Below are 22,947 nucleotides of genomic sequence, written 5' to 3'. Positions count from 1 at the left end.
AAGGACATTGCATAGTCATTTTATGGGCAACGACCTCCTTTTACGAGTCACCACAGTACACTCAGTTTGTCTCAAAATTTGCTGAAGGCAGAAAAGGGATCAGGGGAATAGATGGAAAAGGCGGCAGTACTAAATCTTACGGGATACACCCAAAATTTTTGGTAATCATCACTGAAGCCCAGAGGGTGCGGAAGCAAAGCATGGGCTTTTCCAAGCATGTCTCATGGTGTCATGTCTAACTTCCCAGTTTTTCACTTCAGTAGTCAAGATGTTGAATACTTTGGGCAGTGGATTACTATTCTAAAGGTTTACTTTACATAGAAGTAAAAATTCTAAAAAAACCCACAACAAAAATCCCACAGTTTTGACCCATGAGTGTCTTAATTTATTTTATTAATTACACAGTTTATAATATTGACATGACTTTTGATCCTGTCAGTAGTACTGTTTGTATTAATCAGTCTCCATTCATTCAGCTATTTTCCATCAACATTGATTGGACGATTACAATAGCACTTTACAATCTTTCACATGCTGAAGAATCATATCGGTCATCGGAGCGGCTCACTGTACTGTTAGATCCCAAGCTTATTTGTGGCTGAGCCTTGCTGGACAAAACTGTCCCTTTTGTCACACCTACCCCCGCCAAGACTCACCGTTTGCTCCACAGACAACTAGCCTCCCTGCCCTCTCCATCCTCCAGAGTCCCTGCACACATGCACGTAACTGGTGTCTGCAGAAACAGTAATACCTCTTAGCTGCTCTTACATGACAGAGGTGCCTCTGTCCTTTGGACCTGGCTTGTGTGATCCTTTTCATTCCCCAGTGTGAAGATAATGTCAAGCAGACGTTACTCATGGTTTACACACAAAGAAACCAAGTATGGGTATGCATCAAGGCCAGTGGTAGGACCAGGAACAGATCCTGAGACCCCCTGCATGCGGTGCAGGACTCTGCGTGTTGAATAACTTTGATCCTTAGAAAATTATTTGTAGTATTGGATGCCAGAATATTGCGGAGTTGGGAAAAAAATATTAAACTTAACTTCTGCTTACAGGTTCCAGAAGATTTTATCCATGTGTACGTACTAGCGTCTTACTCAAATGTCAGCAAGTAACAGATATTCCTTTAGGAGCATGATGAAATTAAGTCATTTTACACTACTACAAAACAGCCACTAGTAGTGGTGACTTTTAGTTGGCACAACCATACACAGAATTATAATTGGGGAGCTAGAGTTAAAAAGCGTGTTAGTAACTTTTTGAGTAAGCAGCTGCCCTTGGCTGCTTCCGATGCTATTGTTAGGGATGCAGGGCCACCATATAAACTGCAAGCTCCGTGTCCTTTTTCAGTCGTCTAATGCTTCCTCAGCGTTTTTCCTTTGACAACAAAATTTTGAACGATTAGGCTCAATCCAATCATTAGCTATGCATTTTCACATACAAGGACAGTTTTAATGTAGCTGTTCTGTGTTCCAAGGTTAAAGTTGCATATTGTTATAAAGGGACATAGGGCTTATGTCACTAACTTTTAGAGTAAATTGTTTTAAACTTTGAAATCTGTCTTTTTGTCTCTCGGAGAAAACAGATAGGACAACATGTTTATGTTGCTATATAAGCAAGTAGCAAAATAGTTTCCGATCTGAATGTAGCATTTGTTTAAACATTATTATTCTTCCTTACTAATATACGGTGAAATATAGGCAGGCAAAGTTCATGTTTAAATAGAATTTTATTTTAGATTTTTCTGCCTGAAATGTTTCTCAACCTGAAGTATCTATTCCCCAAAAAATGGAATTTATAATAGTAACTAAAAATAAATAAATAAATTCTAAGGCAGCTTAGAAAATGCCACACAATAAAGCTTTTGGTAGAGGTTAGTAATTTATTCACCATAAAATGCCATCATTATGAAAACACAGATTTTTCCAGAGTTATTGCAGCCTGTGGCTTCCCTTGAGTTGTATTGATTTCCTCAAAAATAGTGTAATGGGGAAAGAAATCATTTTCATGGCATAAGAGTCTAAGCTTCACTATTTCAAAGCCCTGTGGTGCAACTTCAGGGCACTGGGTAGGTTATGGCCGGAGCGTAGCTCGCACTTGCTTTTAATTTAAGACTACCTTTGGTACACAGAGGCGGATCTCACTGGCCTCATGATTCCTGCAGGCTTCTTAGTGAATAAAATATGTGTGTCAAGGTGATCATCTTCTAAACTGGCTTTATGTACAATTCCGGGTGACAGACTATATAATCTAAAGACTAGTCAAGCACAAGGACAACCCAGTGCTTTATCTAAAGAAACGAAAGAAAAAAAGAAAAAGAAAAAAGAGTCAGAAGTCTTTATTGTTTACAGATCTTTTCAATCACTGTTGTGTATTTCACCATGCAAGATATACTGATGTTGAGTGAAGAAGTTAGTGCAGGAGTAGCTATATTTCTTACAAATGCATGTCCAAGGGCTTGAGGCTTACCATTAGCTTAAATTCAGAATCCCTGTTTCAAAATGCTCGTAAATAGCTATGCTACTTTATCTTCGCATTCTAAAGAGCATTACGGTGACAATTTTACATAAAGACTAACAAAATATCAATGATTTGAAATAGATAAAGTAACATAATTGCCATTATTAAACCTCCTCTTTAGGGGTTTTATGTGTTTTAGGTGTTTGAAAGGCAACTTTCAAACACCAGACCCCCCCATCCGCACAGGCAGGGTTTAGGCATAATAGTAAGTGGTGTCTGATGTATGGGGTAACCTTAGAGGTGGTACTTGGAAGCCCACCGCTGTCAGTGCTAGGGCTTGGATAAGCTGGGCAGGCTCAGCAACCAGCATAAGCTGTAGACCAGAAAAATTCACTAGAGCAAAAAAGCTGTCAGCTGGAATTGCAGGCATGAGGTATATGTTTTACATACCTGGTGAGAAATGACTTTGTACTCTGTTACCTCACGCTGCATCGAAAGATCACAGCCAGGAATTTTTTTTTTTTCCAAAGCTTTTCTTAGCTTGATGTTTTTAATTCTTCTCTCTGTTTTGTTGTTTTGTTTACTTGACCTGCGTGCCATTTAATGTCTCCTGGGGATGCTGTTCAGAAGCCTCCTGCCTCCACCCTGGGTGGTACAGATGATCCAAAGAGAACATCAAGGGAGTCCAGAGAATGACTCCAGCAAACAGTCACACCCAGGACACTGAGCTCATCTAAACCTTTTCAGACAACGACTTTTTAAATGCTTTTGCCTGAACTCGGATTTGCTGGTGTGCTAGGCGACAGCACGTCCAGCCGTGGTACACAAAAATCAGTCTCCTCGGGCAGCATTAATGCAGTTTCAAAAAGATGTGAGGGTCAGAGGTGGAAACGGACTTCGGAAGCTACAGGTGATAAACCTGATCTTTCAGCAGACCATTGGAAAGCTGGAACATGCTGTTGCTGAGCAGCCCAACTTGTCACCAAACAGCCCTTGGCTAGTCAGAAACCACCACAGCACCTGAGCCGCCAACGTTGCCGCTGCTTCTGCAAGCATCCGTACAAATAAGGCAGGGAAAGCAATGGTAATTGTTAGTAGATTTCAGATATCAGAGCTGCAATCCCTTAGCTTTCACTGCTTCATGACGGAGCCCCTACCTGACCCATGTCAGGAAAGATTGGAGCATGTTGCAAAGCTTTCTGTTTGCATTGTAAAGCAGGTAATAATTTTTAGGGGCCAAAGACACTACAAATATATGGTAGACAGCTGTGTACTGTGGGAATTTTCAAGATCGCTGAGTTACTGGTAAATCGTAACCTTTAACCATGTTTATAAGCAATGACTTTCTTAGAATTATGGTGTTACTAAAGTACTTTTAGCAACAAACATTATTATGGATTATTGAAAATTAGTATCTCATCGATTAAGTGCATATGTTTCATTGAAATATCCCATATCAAAGTATTTTTAAAAGAGGGCTTTCTATTAGAGATCATGGTTTTGATGTTTAAAATTAACGAGCTCCTTCAGAGTCTCTGCAGATATTTTTAAAACTTATTTTTTCTCCTCTGAAATTTTGATATATGAAAAGAGACTTGTTTATGCTTCCTGGCCAAAATTATTATTTGTCAAATTTACACTGATTTTTTTTTTTTTTTTTTTGGCCATCTAGTTTCAAGATGATATCAACTGGTAACAGATAAGCACCTGAGTTATCTCCCATAAATAAGCATTGAGAAGGAAGCCATGTTTTTATTATAAATTGATAAGCTTCCCTGCAGGTTTTAAATAAGTTTTTTTTTAATTAAAGAAAAGAATTATATTTTAAAAGGTTTTGAAAAGGGGTGGCATCAGGAAAAGAGCAGTCTGTAGATAGAAAAGTTTACTTGTTAAGACAGAGCGCTTTGTCAGTGGTAATATAGTCTAGGAGGGTGAAATGTAAGCGTCCTTACTGAACTGGATACAATTTATAAATTTTGTATAGCTGGATCTAAACTTTTTGCTGGAGTTGTTTTAAAATGTGTCTTCATAAACACTTCCCTTGGAGATATTCTTTATAAAAATAAATGTTAATGACTAACTGACAGAAAATTTATAGAACTGCAGTCTCAACTGTCTGTAGGCCCCAGGGTATTATGGTACGGTAAACCCAAATTTATACAAAGAATGAAATATAAAGTAGAACAGACAAAGGGAATGGAAAATGGTTCTCACTGTTTTCCTAAAATTAAAATAGTGACATATTCCTGTTACTTGCACTGAAGCATATGCATGAACCGTAAATACCAATATTTAATTTTGGATCTCTGAGTGATCTAAATAGATGTATTTCTTATGAGAAATGCCTGATTATGGCCAGAATATGTATATACAGGATAACTTTAGCATAGGTAGAAGTGATGTTTCCTAAATTGCCTGTCAAGAATGACTTAATCCTACTTTGCAGGAATTGCCTGCATCAGTGAGACACACTCATTTCCATACCCGCTCATTTAGGAGACTCTGCTGAGAATGTCAAAGAGACGCTAATTATTATCAGCTATGGTGATCCCTTAGGAATTAGGCTGAGATTGAGAAACCACATAATTACTGAAGTTACACTATAGTCAAGGATTAAAGCACTAAGTTCTGCTTCCCCCCCTTTTTTTTTTTTCTTTCATGACTTGGGGAGCAGCTGTCACAGGTAGTCCTGGTGCCCATTTTGTGACCACTTTGTCATCTTTCAGTCTAGTTTATCTGCTACCAGTGCTGAGTAAAGGCACAGGCAGAAGAGGCAGTAATTTTGTGTGCAGCCTGGTTGTTTCCCAAAGAAACCATCCTAGTGAAAATGGCAAGGTCCTTGAGCAAGGGACTGATTTTAAGTTAAATTGTATAATCATAGAACCATTTGTTGGAAAAGGCTTTTAAGATCATGGAGTCCAACCATTAACCCAACACTGCCAGGTCCACCACTAAACCGTGTCCCTAAGTGCCACATCTACATAACTTTTAAACACCTCCAGTGATGGTGACTCCACCACCTCCTTGCGCAGCCTATTCCAATGCTTGACCACCCTTTCCGTGAAGGTGTTTTCCCCAATACACAACCTAAACCTCCCCTGGTGCAACTTGAGGCTGTTTCGTCTTGTCCTGTCACTTGTTACCTGGCAGAAGAGACCGACCCCCACCTGCCCACAGCCCCTGTCAGGCAGTTGTGGAGAGCAGCAAGGTCTCCCTGAGCCTCCTTTTCTCATCTGCTTCATTAAAGAGAGACAGCAGAACTTGGAAGTTCGATTGATACCTCTGTGGAGCAACACATGCTGCCTGGAGTTGAGCAGAATTCAGCCAGGAAATTCTGTTCTGTTAACGGGGGGCTCTGAGAGGAATTTAGGGGACCTGTGATGGCATTAATATCTGAAAATCTGATTTTTTGAATGTCCTTACTACTCTGATGAAAAAGGAATCGGGTAAATTTTCGTTCAGAACAGAAATTAAAATTGGCAGACTTTTGTGCTGCTGTTGATAAAATCTCCAGGACAGGAGATCATTTTAAACAAAAGCCAGTCCTTTTCTTGAGGATAAATGCTTGCATCCTTTATAATTTTTTCCTGTTCCATTCCAATCCAAAAATAAAGTTGGGTGGGTTTTTTTATAACATAATTTTTTTATAATGCAGATTCTTTATTGTGAGGAAGCAAGTTTACGATGCTAAATACCTTTAATCTAGTGGTACGTGCCAGAAATGTGTATGTTCCTTGAATCCCGTTGACATTGGTGACTGGTTTTGTGTTATGTCCTGATAATTCAATGAAATAAATCTGATAGCAGTACAGAGTTTAAATATGTTTTCCTTTGCAGTGTCTCCTTTGCTGGAGTTACTGTGGTTAACTTAGAATCTGTCCTGGGCATTATAACCAGTGGGACTAATCCCACGGGACCTGTGGCTGTAGGGATGTATTTGCAAAGGACACATCCCCCTCTAATGTAACTTAGCATGGTAAGGAACACAAACACTGAGAGAGGAAAAGAAGTATTTTATCAAGGGAAACAAATGATGGGTATTAAGATAACAAAAAACATACGATACACTTGAGGCTAGTTACCAATAGGATAGAAATATAAGTAGATGAGGACACTGAGGTAGTCTTTCAACTATAAATAACAAGGTCTATGTTCTGCTGCCATCCATATTGCATTAAAAGTCAGCAATAGATCATTTTCAAAATACTATTAGGGTACAGAGTTTTAATCTGGACCTACACAGGACAGTTTAGCTAAGCAAATGTAGCAGCTTCACGAGATGTTTCCAATGATAGGAATGAAATAAGTGTTCAAGTTTGGGAATCCTTTGTTATATCTTAAATATATGGTAGCAAGGTAAAGAGAAGCGATGTCTGTGACTGTGTTTGCTATATGTAAAATCTCATGCACTACTACTTTTTGTTTCCTGTTTGCAGTACACCTGTCAGGAATGTGGATGTTGAGGGTATGTTTTTTATCTGTGTGAAGTTAGGTCACTGTAGGCAAACAGATTGCTCAAATGTGGACTGATTTTTTGTTTGCTATGCTCCTTTCCATTATTTTTTTTTTTATGGCAAAGCTATTCTTTTAGTACTGCTTTTAGTCCTTTAATGAGAATAGAGCTTGTACTGAGAGGATCTGGATTCTGTTTTCTGTGAGTACAACACTGTCATTAATAATTAGAAAAGTTAAAGCTGTAGAATTTTCATTATAGGTAATGATATACAGGGAATGAAGGTGGGTAGGTTTTTTTTGAGACTGAAAAGTGAATGTGGTAGATTGGAAGGTATTTATTTTTAAATAATTGACTTCTGTGTATCAAAATAAATTAACACAAAAGTCAATTTAAAGATATAGCTGTAAGGGAGCTATAGAAATTAATTTTAAGGCGCCTGTAGTTTTCAGAGGTCATGATGCTATGTTAGTACAGTAAACAATGCTGCCAGGATCAGACCTTGATGCGGGGAGTTGGGCGAACATATCTGCCCCCTTTCATTGCCGGCATGTCCCCTGCAATGATTTTGCCCCCAGCAGAGAGCTAGGAAGAGGCAGTGCTGTTCTCTGTGGATGCAAGGTGCTATGTACCAAAGGTCCTGCGAATGAGTTCCTGGTGTTTTTCTGTATTAGAGTAAAGGCATCGTCTGTTTCCAAGCTCCCAACATTATGAGCCTAAATTGATTTAATTTCATTCTGACTTCCAAACCAGTGAAAGCTATTTTTAGTTTTCAGTTGAAATTATTTTCTAGAATATCCTTTCTTCTTTGAAAACTCCCTCTACCCACAGAATAGTATCACTCTTCAAACAGCAAAAAAAAAAACCATAAAGTTTTTATGTAAAGTCTCTAATCCTCTTAAGCACAAATATTCTTGAACTATGATTCCCTTTCTTGCTCTCTTATCAATCTTATTTCTTGCAAACTTATTCACCAGCAGAAGTTATGTTGTATATTGGGAACTTCTCTCTTCATCAGCCCTGGTGGTTTACATGGTTTAATTAACTGGCTTTCATCACATCATGCTCTTGTCTGTATTTGAATTGGTACTGTTCTTCTCAAAGGTATAATAGTCATTCATATCGTATTACACAATGCCGATGGAAGAAATTAAATTTCATGAGAATTCAAGGAACTTAACTTCCTTAGAATGGTGATGAAATTTTAGACAGGAAAGTTTTTCAGAATTAAAAACTAGGTTTATGTTCAAGACTGTCTCTCAGTTTTCCAAATGATTGTGTGTTGAGCAATGGATAATATTTTGCTGAAGCTTTCTCTGGCTTTTAGTCAAGTGCTATAAATAAATCCATTAATGAGAATTATTTTTGGGCAGCAGTAGTGGGTGGGTGTTAAAAGTCATATGGTGATGCATGATACTTTAAACTTCAAGTATATGCCATCATTTCATTAGCAGTTCTAACCTAAGAGGTAGTTTGGCTTAAAAGAAACAAACAAAACAAACAAACAAAAAAACCCCCCACAAACAAAAAAACCAACAACAACAACCACAAAAAAAACCCCAAACCTATGGTGATCAGCAATTATCTCTGAGCCAGTTTACTACTATTCGTAACATTTCATTCTAGGCTGTCTGAATGAGAAGCATTCTTCTCGGTGTTTTAAAAAGGAACATTCTCACAATAGAAACTGTCAACTCTACTGCACAGGTTTAACTGAATCATTTAGGTCAATATTTTTTATTTTGCTGGGTTTAAATATGTCAGAAGAGCAACATTTTTTTAATGGGAAAGATTAGATTGAGATGTTTAGTAGAAAACTGAGAACATTTCCCAGCCTGAAGTTAGCACAAATGCAATATGCTGCAAATACGAACATTTCTCTTCCATTTTTCTCACTCGAGCACCACTAGAGCACTAGTAGAAGATAAACAGTACTTGTGTCTAAACAGTAAAGAATGCTGAGCGTGGGGGTCATGAGCACCGTTGCATATTACACAAGTAAAAGCACGGAGACATTATTTATTTAACATCAGCATTGTGTTGTTTATGTATATGTAGCTAACTTCTGGATCTGCTTTTTGGCAGAAGCAGAGTGTGGGAGGAGAACAGCAACAAGAAAGGATAAGAGCTATCGTAATAAAATTGTTCAAGGTTCTTGGTAATAAACTATTTTGTGTGTATTAATTAAGAAGGGGCTGACTTTAGGAAGTGATGTTGAAATATACAAAATAATGTTAGTGTAAATGTTAGATGCACTACCCTGAACGTGCTGCCAGTAAATAGTAACTATCATAAACATACTTTCAACATTTAGCACTGGGAAAGTATTCACAGCTAGTTAAAGTTTAGTGTGGACAATTGGGCTGTAATTTAATCCTTTTCAGCATTTATTATAGGCAACATGTCTTGTCTGTACTGGACTTTGAAACTTAGTAATTAGCTTATGCCTTCAAAATATGTCCACTAGCACCTGTTTTCACCCTACAAATCTAAGTCGGTGATGCAGTATAAAGTAAAAACTAAGAGGTTCTGGTATTTGAGCATATGCTTCATTGTAAGCAGTGGTTGCACCTGCTCTAGGGAGCCTCTATCTACATGTTTCATTTTGCAGTGTTATTGGTCAGAAACTTTTTTCTTTTTTGGTTTTTTTGAGATACAGTGGAAATGTTACTTGTGGGTTGCATATTTTCTTCCCATTTCATTGTCAGTAGAGGCTGATAGCTACTGTGAAAGGAATGAAGGAATGGGACCCATTACGCACTGCCAGTGAAAACCTTTGGTATTGAATCTCAAATTATGGTGTCTTTCATCCACATGGAGATTCAATCTTCCTAAAACACACAGAAAGTAATAATCAGGGAATTTCCCATAATAACATCAGCTTCCGTCACTACATTATTATTTCATATATTTCAGTTGAAATGTGTGCTGTTCTGGATATCATCTTGAAAATTCAAAGCAATTAAAGATTTTATTTTTAAAACAGGCATACCAAATAAAAGCATGCTACAGTCATGTTGATAGCTGGGATAAAAATATCTCCGTATCTTCTGAGTGCATTAATAGCAAGGGAAAGGAGGGGTTTAGCTTAAGGAAGGATCCAGTTGTCTCGACATTTTTGCTTCAAGTAGGTGACTGTCAAGGCAGAGCAGGGTTTGTTTTTCTAGCGTGATGATAAAGCATCTTTTATGAATTCACATGATAATGTGAGTGTGAACCAGATGTGAAATCGTAGTTTCTGTGGTAATGATGGAGATTAGAATTGTAGGTAAATGAACCTGAACGGAGCCTACTTTACTTTCCTTCAGCAGAGGCGTCGGTGGAATCACGGACGGGATGTGCAGGTTTGGGCTGCGAGCTGTTAGGAGCTCTCCCTGTCTTCCTTTCAGACTGCAGCTACTGTTTGTCACTTGGAGAGGTTTAGTCTGAACCAGGGCCACCTGCTCCACGGGTTCCACCAGTGAGCCGGTGTGACCACTTCTTATGCATGGGTTTGCTTCAGATGGATGATTTCATGCTTCACTGAACAGGCGTCAGGCTGTCCATCAGTCTTTCTGCCTGTTGTCTCCAGCAGAACCTGTAAGGATTCGTTGCCTGGAGGTCCGTGTTAGTGGAATGACTAGTACATTACAAAATACAATGCTGGATCACAACAGTAACCTTCTCTCAAGGGTTTATCCTAATGAACATTGACAGTTATTTAATTCTTTTTTGTTCTGGGTGTATATAGCTGTCCATACTGCAGACCAGTAGTCTGAAAAAAGCCATGTAGCAGGCGGAACACTCAGGGTCGTGTCCCTGTGCCATGTGCACGTCTTCCTCAGTTATTTTGTATGTAACAAAGACTAACTTCAGGTAGGTGACCCTGGGCTTTGTAAGCTACCTCTCTAGTTACTGTAGAATCTGAAATGAGGAATGAGGAGACCATCAGTATATTTCTGGTTTATGACTGCCCATCTTTCTGTTTCCTGACTACAAAGAGATGTTGAGGACAGCTTATCTGTCTAGTTTAAATGTGGTCTTTTTTTAATTTCCCTTTATGTCATCTGTTTGTTTTGACACAAACTGCTGTCAAATCTGACCCCATCTTAGCAGTATAGAGATTTTAATAAAAATAAACAAAATTTTTTAAGCATCGTCTTGCAACACTTCCAAGTTCTTTTCAACTTTGATGATTTTCCTTTTGGCAGCACTGGAACAAAGGGATTCCCTTCTGCGTAGCCCCGACGTCATTGATGCTGCTCCAAGAAGAAAGCGAAGACAAAGGACAGCAAAGTCTGCCGGGGTGGGAGCAAAGATGGCTGCGTACGAGACAGAGCTGCCAGCCAGGAAACAGTAAGCAGTTTTCGTATATAATGAAATGTTTTCATATCTAAAGATGTCAGAGAGTTTGCGGTTTGGGTTTCTTTGTCCTCTCTTGTGCAGTTTCGTATTTCAGACTGAGTACTCTTGTGTTGCATTCCGTATAGTCATTTACAGTAATTTTACCCAACTTTCAATAGATGTGAATGATTAAATTGTCAGTCCCAATCACTTAGTAATTTTAATACAACTCTGAAGTAACAACTGTAAAATTCTTTAATTGCCTTGGATGACTTTTAAGCAAATACTTTGAAGCCTACTAAAACAATGTTCTGTAGGTTACCATGTAACCCTGCAGACAAAGATGGATGCATTTATAGCAAGTGTCAGACTAAGATGGACAGATTCAGCTAAGCTGTGTCACCGAAAGTTAGTAGCATTATGAGTGTCTTTTTTCACGGTGAAGGTGGTGAAACACAGGAACAGGTTGCTTAAATAGGTTGTGGAGTCTCCATCTCTGGAAATATTCAGAATCCAACTGGGTATGGTCCTGGAGAACCTGCTGTGGTTGAGGAGGGAGGCTGAGCTAGGCAACCTCCAGAGGTCCCTTCCAACCTCACCATCCTGTGATTCTGTCTTTGTAATTTCGGTAAAAATTAATTCACAATACCATTGTTAACAAACAAGAATAGATTTTTGAAAATAAGATCAGTGGGGAGAAGAAAGAATTCACTCTTAAAGACAAGGGGGTCAGAATTTATAACACAATAAAAGTCGTCTTCGTCTTGTGTCACTCTCAACTTTTAGAAACATTTTCACCTGATCGGGGAGGTGCTTAGTTATGCATAGAATTACTTCGGAGCTGCAGTATGATTGGTGGTATTTTCATCAAAAACTGATTTTTTTTTAAGATCTGTGGTAAGTTAGATTTGAAAATACTTCTTTTCCCTTTTTTCTGTAATATCCAAAGGATTATAAACTGTTTAAACAGACATGGACACAAGTAGACTACAAAGACATTTCCCGTGTTTAGCAAAGATTTCAGTTCAAATGAGGAAGATAATTATCTTATTTTGACATAGAAAGTTGTGGCTTGATGCCAGCGGTCAATGTTTATACTTACAATCCTGTTTTATTACTAAAAAAGAATAATAATATAATTATATTTTTTTAGAACGGTCTAGAAAAAACTTCAAATTCTGCTCTTCTGTTCATTTAAAGTCCAGTATATTGCAATGAACAATGCCCTTTCCCCATGGTACATAGTCAGTTTGATTTTGAGAGCCTGACTGTGTTTGCCTGAAATACAATTTCATTCTTTTTAGTATTGATCATGGAAGGAAAACCTACAGAGGCAAATGATTGCAGGTATATAGAAGCCTTGGGCTGAGCAATCCTTGGTGTATGCATACCGGAGCCCTGTGTTTAAGGGCAGGGCTAAGAGGATATTGATCTTTTTGGTTTAATTCCTTTAATTACTGCAAGTTTTAGAAAAAACGGCACAACGCTGTGTTTTTCGTACTGTGCAAATCATTTCTAATATGCTTCTAGAATCATGTCGGGCTACATCTGAAGATGGGCTCTTCTTCTTGTCTATAACATAATCAGTAATATTTTAAGGCTTACCATATGGAACAGCCATTCTGTCAGTCTCTATCCCCATTTTTCTTTTTGCAGTAAGCGTGTGTGAATTGTATTGTAAACAACAGTTTTGCTCTACAGGTCAGGACATTGCTTGGCACGTACCTGCCAGAACAGTGGAGGTGTATCGGACAATGAAAGAGCCACGTAGCTCTATGATCCTGTGGTGACTTCAGAAATCAAATGTGAAATTGCTTGGTACAGGAGTGTGTTTTTCAGTCCTTTCTTTAGTTTAAAATACAGTGGCAGTGTGAATTGTTCGACTGGATAAAAAGGTATTATTCCTCATTTACCTGGAGCATTACAAAAGCCGGACTGTAACAATTTCCATTTTGCTGATTATTTTTCTCAATGTCCCCGCTTAGTTCTTGGGTTTGAACTTCACCTTGTCTTTTGCCAGCTGCTAACCAACCTTTCAGCCAGTTTGCTTGGCTAGTAATTTTCACTACTCCTTGGCCTGTCAAAAGCAGGGAGATACAGAATTAGTATCATAACCCAGTTCACAAATATAGATGTCTCTTTTTATGAAGCCTGTTCAGTGATTTGTAGTGACAGAAGGCTAGATCCTACACAATGTGAAAGGCTTTATCTTAAGCTGATGGTACATTGGGGTCCTGCCCAAAATGTTTTCCAGTATTGTGTCACTTAACAAAAAACTACTGATCCAAGCAAACCACCCCAGCCTGCTGGGGAGGCAGGGAGGAAGTTAACCTCTAAATTCCTTCACCTTTGGAAGTGCTCCATCACAAATATGGAATACATACAGCCCTTGGAAGCGTATCATGCTTTTCTGTTTGGCAGGAGGATCAAATGACAGATTGTGATCACATTTGCAAATGCACGAATGAATCCTTATTTCTGAGCTCTCCTGCACAGACCTGCAGAAAGATTTGATTCTTTACTTGTAATGTAAATACTTTAAGGTGCTGTCACATAGAATTGTATCCCACGGTTCTTGCTTTAATGAATTAAAACTGATTTAGAGTTACTTTCCATTTGTGAGTTTTGCTGACATCATCAGTGCTTGTTTCATGACTGCCAGGCAATGAAGGGGCAGTTACAAACCAAACATCAAGAGCATAATGCTGTCTTTATATTGTTGCATCGTAAGTTGATTGATACGAGATCCTAAATCAGAAGAAAAAAAACCTCTTTACTGAAGGAGAACATCCAAGTTTTTCTTTTCTTTTTGGCTTTTAGATTGTTTTTTGAAAACACAGCGTTTTTCAGCACAGTCATTATTATCACATAATAGGTATTACATCTTCTTTGTCTTTCTCCTAACATTTTAAAGTATGGTAAGAAAGTACTGTTTATGCTTGAAATTAAGAGCATCTAAAGGAAACAGTGAGTCATGAAAAATGAAAGGGTTCTGTTTCCGCAAGTATTTTAGATTTATGGATGTTGAGGCTAGTTATGTTAGCAATTCTCTAGTCATTTGGAATGAAAATATATTCTTAGATATGACCAAGAATACTGAGAAAAATGCAAATAAAAATCTGTTTAACACAGAAATTAGAGCAAAAGGAGTACTGCCTTTCTCATGCTTTGTGTGTGGGTGCAGTGGCAGGAAAACGAGTCAAGTTGTATTTGTCTGTATAGACATCTAGTATTACTGTGGCAGTTTATTCAAGGACTGAACGTTTTTAATGAAACTTGGAAATGTGCTTTGGATAATATTAAGTTTAGTGAAAGAAGTATAGACATGAGATCAGCAAAGGACTGAGCTAGGATTAGTGGAATAAGGATTGCTAAATGGACTGTTTAATTATTTGCTGAGATAAAGATACTCTTTAGGATAAAGTGGAAATTCAGAATAATTAGTTGGTCAGTCAACTGCCAAGATTCAGGTTTATCCAGGTCTCTGGCAGGTTGTTTTTCAAATCTGAGGTACCCAATGAAAGGAAATGCTTCTTTAGGCAGGCAGATGTTACTTATAGTTGATAACAGTCAAACTGTGGTTCACAATTTACACATCTTTAAAATGTCACAAAGGGTGGTTCTTACAGTTCAAAATATGATTGAGTCAGGAAAGTAAAATACAATTATTCTGATTCCAGTAAACTCTGATGGTATTGGTGAAGCTTTAACTGTAACTTAATATCTGGCCATTTCCTAAGGTGCAAAGCAGAGATAATGTGTAAGTCAAGTTAAGATGCAAATTCTACTTTTCACAATTTGCATTTCATACTCAGAGGAGAAAAATTAATAAAAGCAATCCCAATCCACAGTTAGAAATTATGCTTACTGATGCATTACCCAAAGCTCTTGGGGGACTACGTATGAATAACACTATTAGCTATGTAGAATATGCATTCAATATAGAGGCTTAAGTGTATGGCCTGTCAGCATGAATCCTATAAATAATTGGATGTTTCTATAATAGTTTTACTTTAAAAGTATTTGGACCTATTTGAGAGAAGATAGTGCCTACTGAAGATGAGAAAAATTTTTACACACTTTTATAAACTAATCATTGTCATTGCATACAGAATACTTTGTGTAGCTTGTACAATCTGTAGTCACAGAGTACAGTGCAACCCAAGTAGTGCTGGTATCTTTGTAAATAAAACAAAAGTCAGGGAAAAGCTTCCTTTTCTGTTACAGCTTAGAACTATTGCTTTATTTCCATAAGTAAAAATCTGTCTTTCTGCTTTGGTTTATCAAAATTATTTTAATTTTAATAGCTGAGAAAAGCAAAACCTTTTTTTTTTTCTGTCAGTCTGTTAATTCCTAATAATAAAGGATGTAGCTTTATGGTCCTCATCCACACAGGAGGAAGCCTTTACTGGATAAGACCCAAAATTTCTTTACAGATATTCTTTATGTTTCAAAATGTAATCCGTTCTGGCTACTGCATAGTGTTTATAATTTCTTTGCTGTTGAATGTGTACATACTGTTGAGGATATGTACAAATACAGAAGTGGTTTTGGGGAAAGCATCTTAAATGCAGGAAAAACCTTATTATGGATGCAAATATGCTGGATTCTCTTGAGAATAAGAGTAGAGACAGCCAAAGTATGTTATTACAGAGAAAATGCTTCATAATTCTGAGAAGCAAGTGGCAAGAAACTTTTAATTCAGTTGACTGAGAAACAACAGGTATTATTTACTTGCCTTTTCTATAAAGAAAAATGTGTTTACACCAAGCACTGTGGCTCTGACTTCGCCTGTGTGCCAAAACTTTCAGTTTCGTGTAAGTCTAGTTTTGTACATTTGATGTGGCTGTTACTGTCTTTTTTTTTTAATTGAAATTTTACTTTTGCTGGCTTGACACTTCTTGCTTGGTTGATAAAACTGAGTGACGGTCAGAATCAGGCCTACATTTAAAATGAAGGAAAGGGATGCTTTCCCTTAACTTGGATATGTTTGGTTTTGCTCAAATACTTACATGCAGTCATGGTGACACTGATTTTGATAGGATCTTTGCTACCAGTTAATTTAAATCTTTCTTTTCAACATATGAATTCTGCTTTTTCAAAGAGCTCAAAGTGTGCAACAGGTATTTGGAGTCCTCAGAAACATCGCAATGAAGTGAAAAAAACAGATCCCGATTGCTGACTGGGTGTTTGGAAGTGCCAGGGGTTTCCAAGGGGTGTTCTATGCCACTTGCATTGCCATCACCTGCCCCATTAGAAGAGTCCAAAGAGAGAATGACATTTTTACTTTAAATACGATTTCTATGGTCCCCATGCTCAGTGTTTGTCCTGGACTTAAGGGTCTGGTTAACGTTAGTCACACATGTAATTGTGGGTGGAATCAACTGCCTAGTTTTTGCTTGTTAATGATAAATGGGGGGGTGGTGGTGGTGGTGGTGGTGGTGGTTAATTTTCATACTCTCTTTCTGTACCTTCAAAAGGTTTTTGCAGTCTTCGTAGGTGTATATCATTTATTTGAAAAGAAAGCTCTTAGCATTATATTACAATACTGTAATAAGCTGGACTTGTCTTTCTTTTGATAACCTTCCACCCCTTTAAAAGCACTCGTAGCCTGTGGTGTGCCAGGAATCCCCCGGAGATCATCTCTCTGCGTTTGTTTAATTTATTGCTTGCGGTTCACATTTTTAAAGTCCTAATGCAAGGTTTATTTAAAATGTGGTTTGCCACCACCAGTGACTCAGGTAGCAAAAACATAGATTTATCCTGGAATTTGGCATTCTCAGAGGGTTACACACAGGCATTTGTGTTACTGTCCACACCAGTAATTCTTTCTCATAAAAGTTTAACCAAGTGAAATTTGGATTCCACTGAAAATGATCCTATAAACTTCCATGGTCCAGAGGAGGTATAAAGTTTGCACCACAGTTACCCACTTCTAAAAAAAGTTGTATTTGAGAGTTCACGTTGACATGCCACTCTTTTATTCATCAAGTGTATTTATTTAATACAATTGAGAGAATCTGCAGAGAGCCTTGCAGGGTGTGACAAAGCACTATGGTCGTTGGTATATCAGTGAGTCTACGTAGTGTCCATGCACAAGAGTGATAAGCTCGTATCTGCCATGGAAAATTTATGGAATGCAGCTAGAAAGTTCTTTATAATTAACTTATTCAAGCAGAAAAGTACACAGGTTAAGAAGTCTCTTATAAGTGGACAGTTAGGTTCACTTGATACTCTTAACATGAGATTCAAACCACAGATTTTTTAAATAGCTGAATTAAGTCCTTTTTGTGTTTCATTCATGCTCAGCAATTTTTTACACTTGGATAGTTTCTTCCTTTCCCTTTTTGCCATGACGTTGGCAGCAGCGGTCAGTCACTGGTCATACCACACAGACTGCTTTGACTCACCTGTGCAAACATTAAAAATTGTCCTGTAACTGTGTGTGGCCTGACAGGGGTGTTGATAGGTGATACTCATCTTCTGAACAGTCACCTGTAAATAATTGAGGTTGCGTAAGGCTGCAGTGGAAAGAAGAGCTGTGTTTTAATACCTGTGTTATGTGAGTGTGGCTGTACAAAAATGAGGTGTGTCACCAGAGGACAAGATGGAAACCGTTGATCACAATGTATAGCAATATTTGCAAAAAAAAAAAGGTTGCAATTCCATATTCAACTGCAATGAATTAAGGCAGAAATAAATACAACATAGTACAATTGCTTTTCTCTTGGTGGTATCCTGCCTTCTTGTGCAGACAGTGTCTTTGTTTTAACTGAGCAGTAGATAATTGGGCTTCCACCATCCATGTGGGGAAGGGGTGATTTATTTCCATTGGGAAGTGCAGGGAACTGGTGTCCACAATCACCGCTTCTCCCGACTCCCCAGGGAAAGATGGGAAAATATTAAGGCTGAAAGCCCGGGGCAGGGAAAAATGATCATTATCCACTGACCTCCGAGGTTGCGGTTTCTCCTAAGCCAGGTCACTCAGCTCTCTAGTTCATATCACATCTCACCAATTTTTGTCACTAGTAATAGCCTAATAATCGCCTGCTGATGGAGAAGTTATTACTCAATAAGACTGACAGGACTCTACCCTGTGTTTTCTCAGGGCATGTTCTTTACAGCACGATTTTACTGCTGTGACAAATCCAGTGAGATACAAGTCTCAAATGATTAATCTATAATGCATTTCAGTGAAACGGGTAGCTGTGAGATTATAAGAGGATAGCTTAATAAATGGAAAAAATATCTTCTTCCGTTACCGTTCTGGTAAATTTTTAGTGTTTTTTTCCCTTACCTTTCTAACAAAGTTTTTATATTGGAATGATGTTTGAACCCAATTTTCTATTTTAAGCCTCTCTTAGGTAGGTTGTGCGTTGGTATAGTTTAATTTATTGCACTGTGGATTAGTTTTGTTAAATACAGTGATGCCCGCTTGGGTGTTTTAACATGGGAGGCAAAAGAATTGTTCCTTGACAGGAAATTACAGTAAGAAGGAGGAAAGATTGCATGGGGTCGAGCTAACTGGCAGTGCTGGAATATTTTGGCTTCTGATGTAGACCAAGATACAATATTTTCAGTCTTCCAGGGGGAAGGGTGGGTAGGAAGAAAAGGAGATTGCATTAAAAACAACAAAGAAGGCCGTATTTCAGATTCCTTGTACATCCTTGTGATTAGAACATGGCAGCAAGTGTACACTCTGTGAACACTTCTGTGAAGGGCTCTTGATGATGGTGTCAATTAAACCTCAATTTCCTAAAACAGCTCTTCAGGCAGAATTATTTTCACATTACTTGTAATAGGAAGAAGCAGGTAATGTAGATGCCTGAGATTTTGATTATACACGTTGGCAGGAGGTTAAGATTAGACTGATGGAAAGCCTAAGTAACCATGCTTGCCGGCTTAGTTCTGATGTCAAAGATAGACAGCACAGAACAGGATGAGATGAAAGCTTGCCTATATTAATGGGATAAAGCTGCCTCAGATATCTGTTTTCATTGTTCATTAGACTGATCATGAAGTCTGTCGTCTTACCTGGATTAGAGTATTCCGTATAGCACAACTGTCTGTGAAGACCAGTAATCCCTTAACTCATTATGGATCCCAGGAAACGTTCTGGACAAAACCCCATACACAAAAATACACTAAAACTCAGGATTTGGGAAATAATTTCACAAACACCTGCAAATGCCTCTGCTCTGTTGAGGTGATTGCTTCGCTTCTGCTCAGTTCAGTGCACTCTTCAAAAGTCAGATTCACTGCATGAAGCTATTAATCTTTTTACTTTTATTTCTATTTGCCCTTTTTCTGTATTTTTACCAATGAACTATCCTTTCTTCCTTCCTTTGCCCCACCAACTCCCCCCACCCGCCAAAAACAGTCACACCTCAGCAAAGGTTACCATTTGGACTTAGCAACACTTCTATTTCTTTATGCTAAAAATAAGCAATTAATCCTCTGTTAAAAAAACACAGAACTAAATCCACGGAATTTATTTTTTCCAGTAGTGATATTGCTTCTCAAAATACTGAAGGTTCTGTCTAGGTTGCCTATTTGGTTTTACCTGCTTAATTTCACTTATTACTGTGGATGGTGAAGACCTGCATCTATCCAGTAAGAAATACTGGATCAGACTTTGGTGACCTGGTAGACCTCCTGTATATAATGTATAATGCAGAACCTATTCAGCAACGTTTGCTGTGGCTTTCTCTCCATCTATTTTTATGTCTTTTATGACAGGTTCTTGAGATTTACTGTTTCATAGTTGCCAAGGATGCTGTTGGAACTGAGCAAGATACAGGTATCAGGACATTTCTGTTCCAGACTGCTTGAAATCTAGTGAAAAAACATAGGAAAACCAAAGGGATAAGGACTTCAAGTAAACAGACTTGTGCTGAGCTTTCTTCTAATCCTATACGTGCTGCCTTATAAAGCAGGTTGATCTTTCAAAATGAGTTGGAGAAGGAGCAAGAAAAGGTCTAGAGAGGGTTACAGAAACATATAGAGTGATAGTGGTGGGCACATGACTGAACAGACAGATGAGAGTGAATGTGATGAAAGGCACTGATTTCTGCATTTATTTTCCCATTTATCACATGTACACATTTCCCCAAAGCAGTACATTAAGCACTTGAAGTCCATGACAATGGATTTTCAATAATATTTAGAGCATCCCTAAATCTGGTCTGTATGGATAAATATTCATAAATTTATACACTGTGACTAATACATACGGTATGAGCAAATGCACTTTCATGGTTGGTTGAGAGGACTCATCTCCTTCTGTCAACTTGAATCAGGATTCAGCATGACATTAATCAGTATCTTTTCTGATAAGTTCTGCCATCTGTGGGGGGTATATAGCACATTCTTATGCATCAGTCTAAAAATTTGTAGAATAAGAGGAAGAGTTGGACAAATTTCACATTATGTCTTTCTTAAAATAATTGAACTACCCTTTCAATCTCCTTGAACATAAATAAAAACAAGAGCTTGTTAGAAGCTGCAGGAGGTACAGAATTAGATTAATACAGCCCTTGCTTACATAGAATACTGCTGAAGGACTTCCTCGATTACTTAATAACACTCTAAAAATCGCTTACTTTATTCAGCTGTCAAACCATGCATAACAGTTTTCATGTAGCTATTGCATCATTCAAGCGACATACGAACAGTAACTTGAAAATTAATTACGTGCTTGTATTTTCTTCAGATTGCTAACTGTATACCAACTATTATAAGTGGACCTGGTATAAAACTGAAGGAGAATGGTCAATATTCAAAAATTCAAAAGAGTCAGTGTTGTAATGCACGTTAAATAGCAGAAGTGAGATAAAAGAATCTTTTCAAGATTATCTTAGTGATTCAAAAGACATTGAAGTACTAATGTCAATTCAAATCTTTATGATAGTCTAGCCATTGACATCAATGTTTCATCCTATGTATTTAGAATGAACACAATAATAATGACTAAAACTGAGAAAAAGGGCCAAATGTGCATGTAAACACTGCTCTTTGATGAGGGTAAGTTTCATACTAGGTTTCATTCCAGAAGAGATTTCTAATGTGTTTCTTTAAGGGCTGATAATTATTCAAGAGTATAGAAATAAATATTTTGTATACCGCTTCTACCACTTATTTAGATATCAGAAAGAAAATTTGACATCAAAGTAAGAGACCCATCAGTTAAATTAAAAAATGGCACCTCTAGCCTTGTGTTTCTCTAGAAAAGATAATGAAGGTACCTGACTTTAGAAAACAATGTAAGAAGGTTGTTGAAAGAGGTTGTAATTTTAGAAAAAGGTTGAAAGAAATTTGGTTTAAATATTAGAATTAAGAATTAGAATTAAGTATTCACAGAGAGTGCTTCACTGAATTTAGAAAAAGTTTGGAAAAATGATGGATCTCTTTTTTCCATATTGAGAAGTTAACTACATATTATTTAGAATTATCAGGTTCTGAATTACTACTTGGCCACAGGAAGAAAACTGTTATCAACACTAAATTCACATTGTGATCTGCACCACTCCACTCCCTAGGTTCCCAAGCAACACTTTGGAATATTTTAACAGGGGTTATTTTTTTTCTCAGAAAGGAGTATATCACTTCAGTGTTCCAGTGCAACTCACTAGATGTTGAAGTTCCTCAAGTGTAAAACTGAAGTGGTGATGCATCATGTCATTTAGTTTCTAGTGGTGGTGTAAACCATCCAGACTATTATTGCTTTTGTCTCTCTGGAGTTGCTCCCTGGATAACTATTAAACTACCTGAACAAAATTCTACTTCTATTACAGTATCCTGAAAAATTATATGTATCTATATATAGAGAGAAATATATATTATTTTTTTTTAAGAATCCCCTCAAGCCTTTAGTCTAAAATACACCACTAAATAATACAACATTTCTACAAATTTTATACCTGCTGGATTTGCTGCTGATCACAACTACAGAATTATTTTTCTGCTCAGGTTTCTACCACTGTCAAGCTGTACTGAAACATTAGGTTGAGAAAGAGTCCCTCAGGATGTAAATACTCCCCTGTACTTATATGTCTGTGTAACTATAGCATTGCCTGAAGATGTTCAATGAGAAAAAAAATCAGTTCATACCCAGTTGTGTTGACAAAATCCAAAGTGATCGAATCTGAACAGCTGTTTCGGTTAAAGTAAAAACAGATCTGAAAACACAAACAGAAAATCTCCAAATAAAAATAAAATGTCATCAGGATATGATGAGTTCGCTGGTGATTCTAAAGGATACAAAATACTTCAAGAGCTCCAGATTAAAAGTTTTAAAAAGAGCCAAAAGCATCAGCTTTTTATCAGTGTTACTCAGAGTGATCCCAGAGCTAGTATAAGCAAAACTTCCAAACCAGTATCCCCCAACCCATGATAATGGTGTGGGAGAGAAGCAAGGGCAAGAACAGAAGCAGAAGGGAGCAAAACAGTCTTTCTACAATATATATCAAGTTTGTGCTTATATTATTGCCAGGGTATATGCTGTACTTCCCAAAGCTGGGAGCAACAGTGGTTGGTTGGGCCAGCAAGCCACCAAGAAGCAATGTCCTGTTTGACCCTGTGTGGGCAGGTGATGGCTGATGAGTCTAAACAGAGGTGATGCTTACGGGTCCAGCTGCCTGTGGGTTCAGGTGTACCACTGCTAGCCAAACAAACAGCATGGCCACAGCTCTCCTGACACGTCTGCATGGG

At 37.8% G+C, this 22,947-nt stretch overlaps 1 protein-coding gene across 1 annotated transcript in view; it reads left to right on the top strand.

Annotated features, from left to right (window-relative positions):
- XRCC4 (X-ray repair cross complementing 4) overlaps window positions 1-22,947 on the top strand; it is a 186,914-nt gene that overhangs the window by 106,424 nt on the left and 57,543 nt on the right. The window contains 1 exon segment of the mRNA XM_055698668.1: window positions 11,106-11,250. Coding sequence (XP_055554643.1) covers window positions 11,106-11,250 — 145 coding nt within the window.

Source organism: Falco cherrug, chromosome Z (assembly GCF_023634085.1).
Source record: "Falco cherrug isolate bFalChe1 chromosome Z, bFalChe1.pri, whole genome shotgun sequence".
In the NCBI taxonomy this organism is placed as follows: domain Eukaryota; kingdom Metazoa; phylum Chordata; class Aves; order Falconiformes; family Falconidae; genus Falco; species Falco cherrug.
Note: the sequence above shows the minus strand (reverse complement) of the source record. Positions and strands in the feature narration are given on the sequence as shown.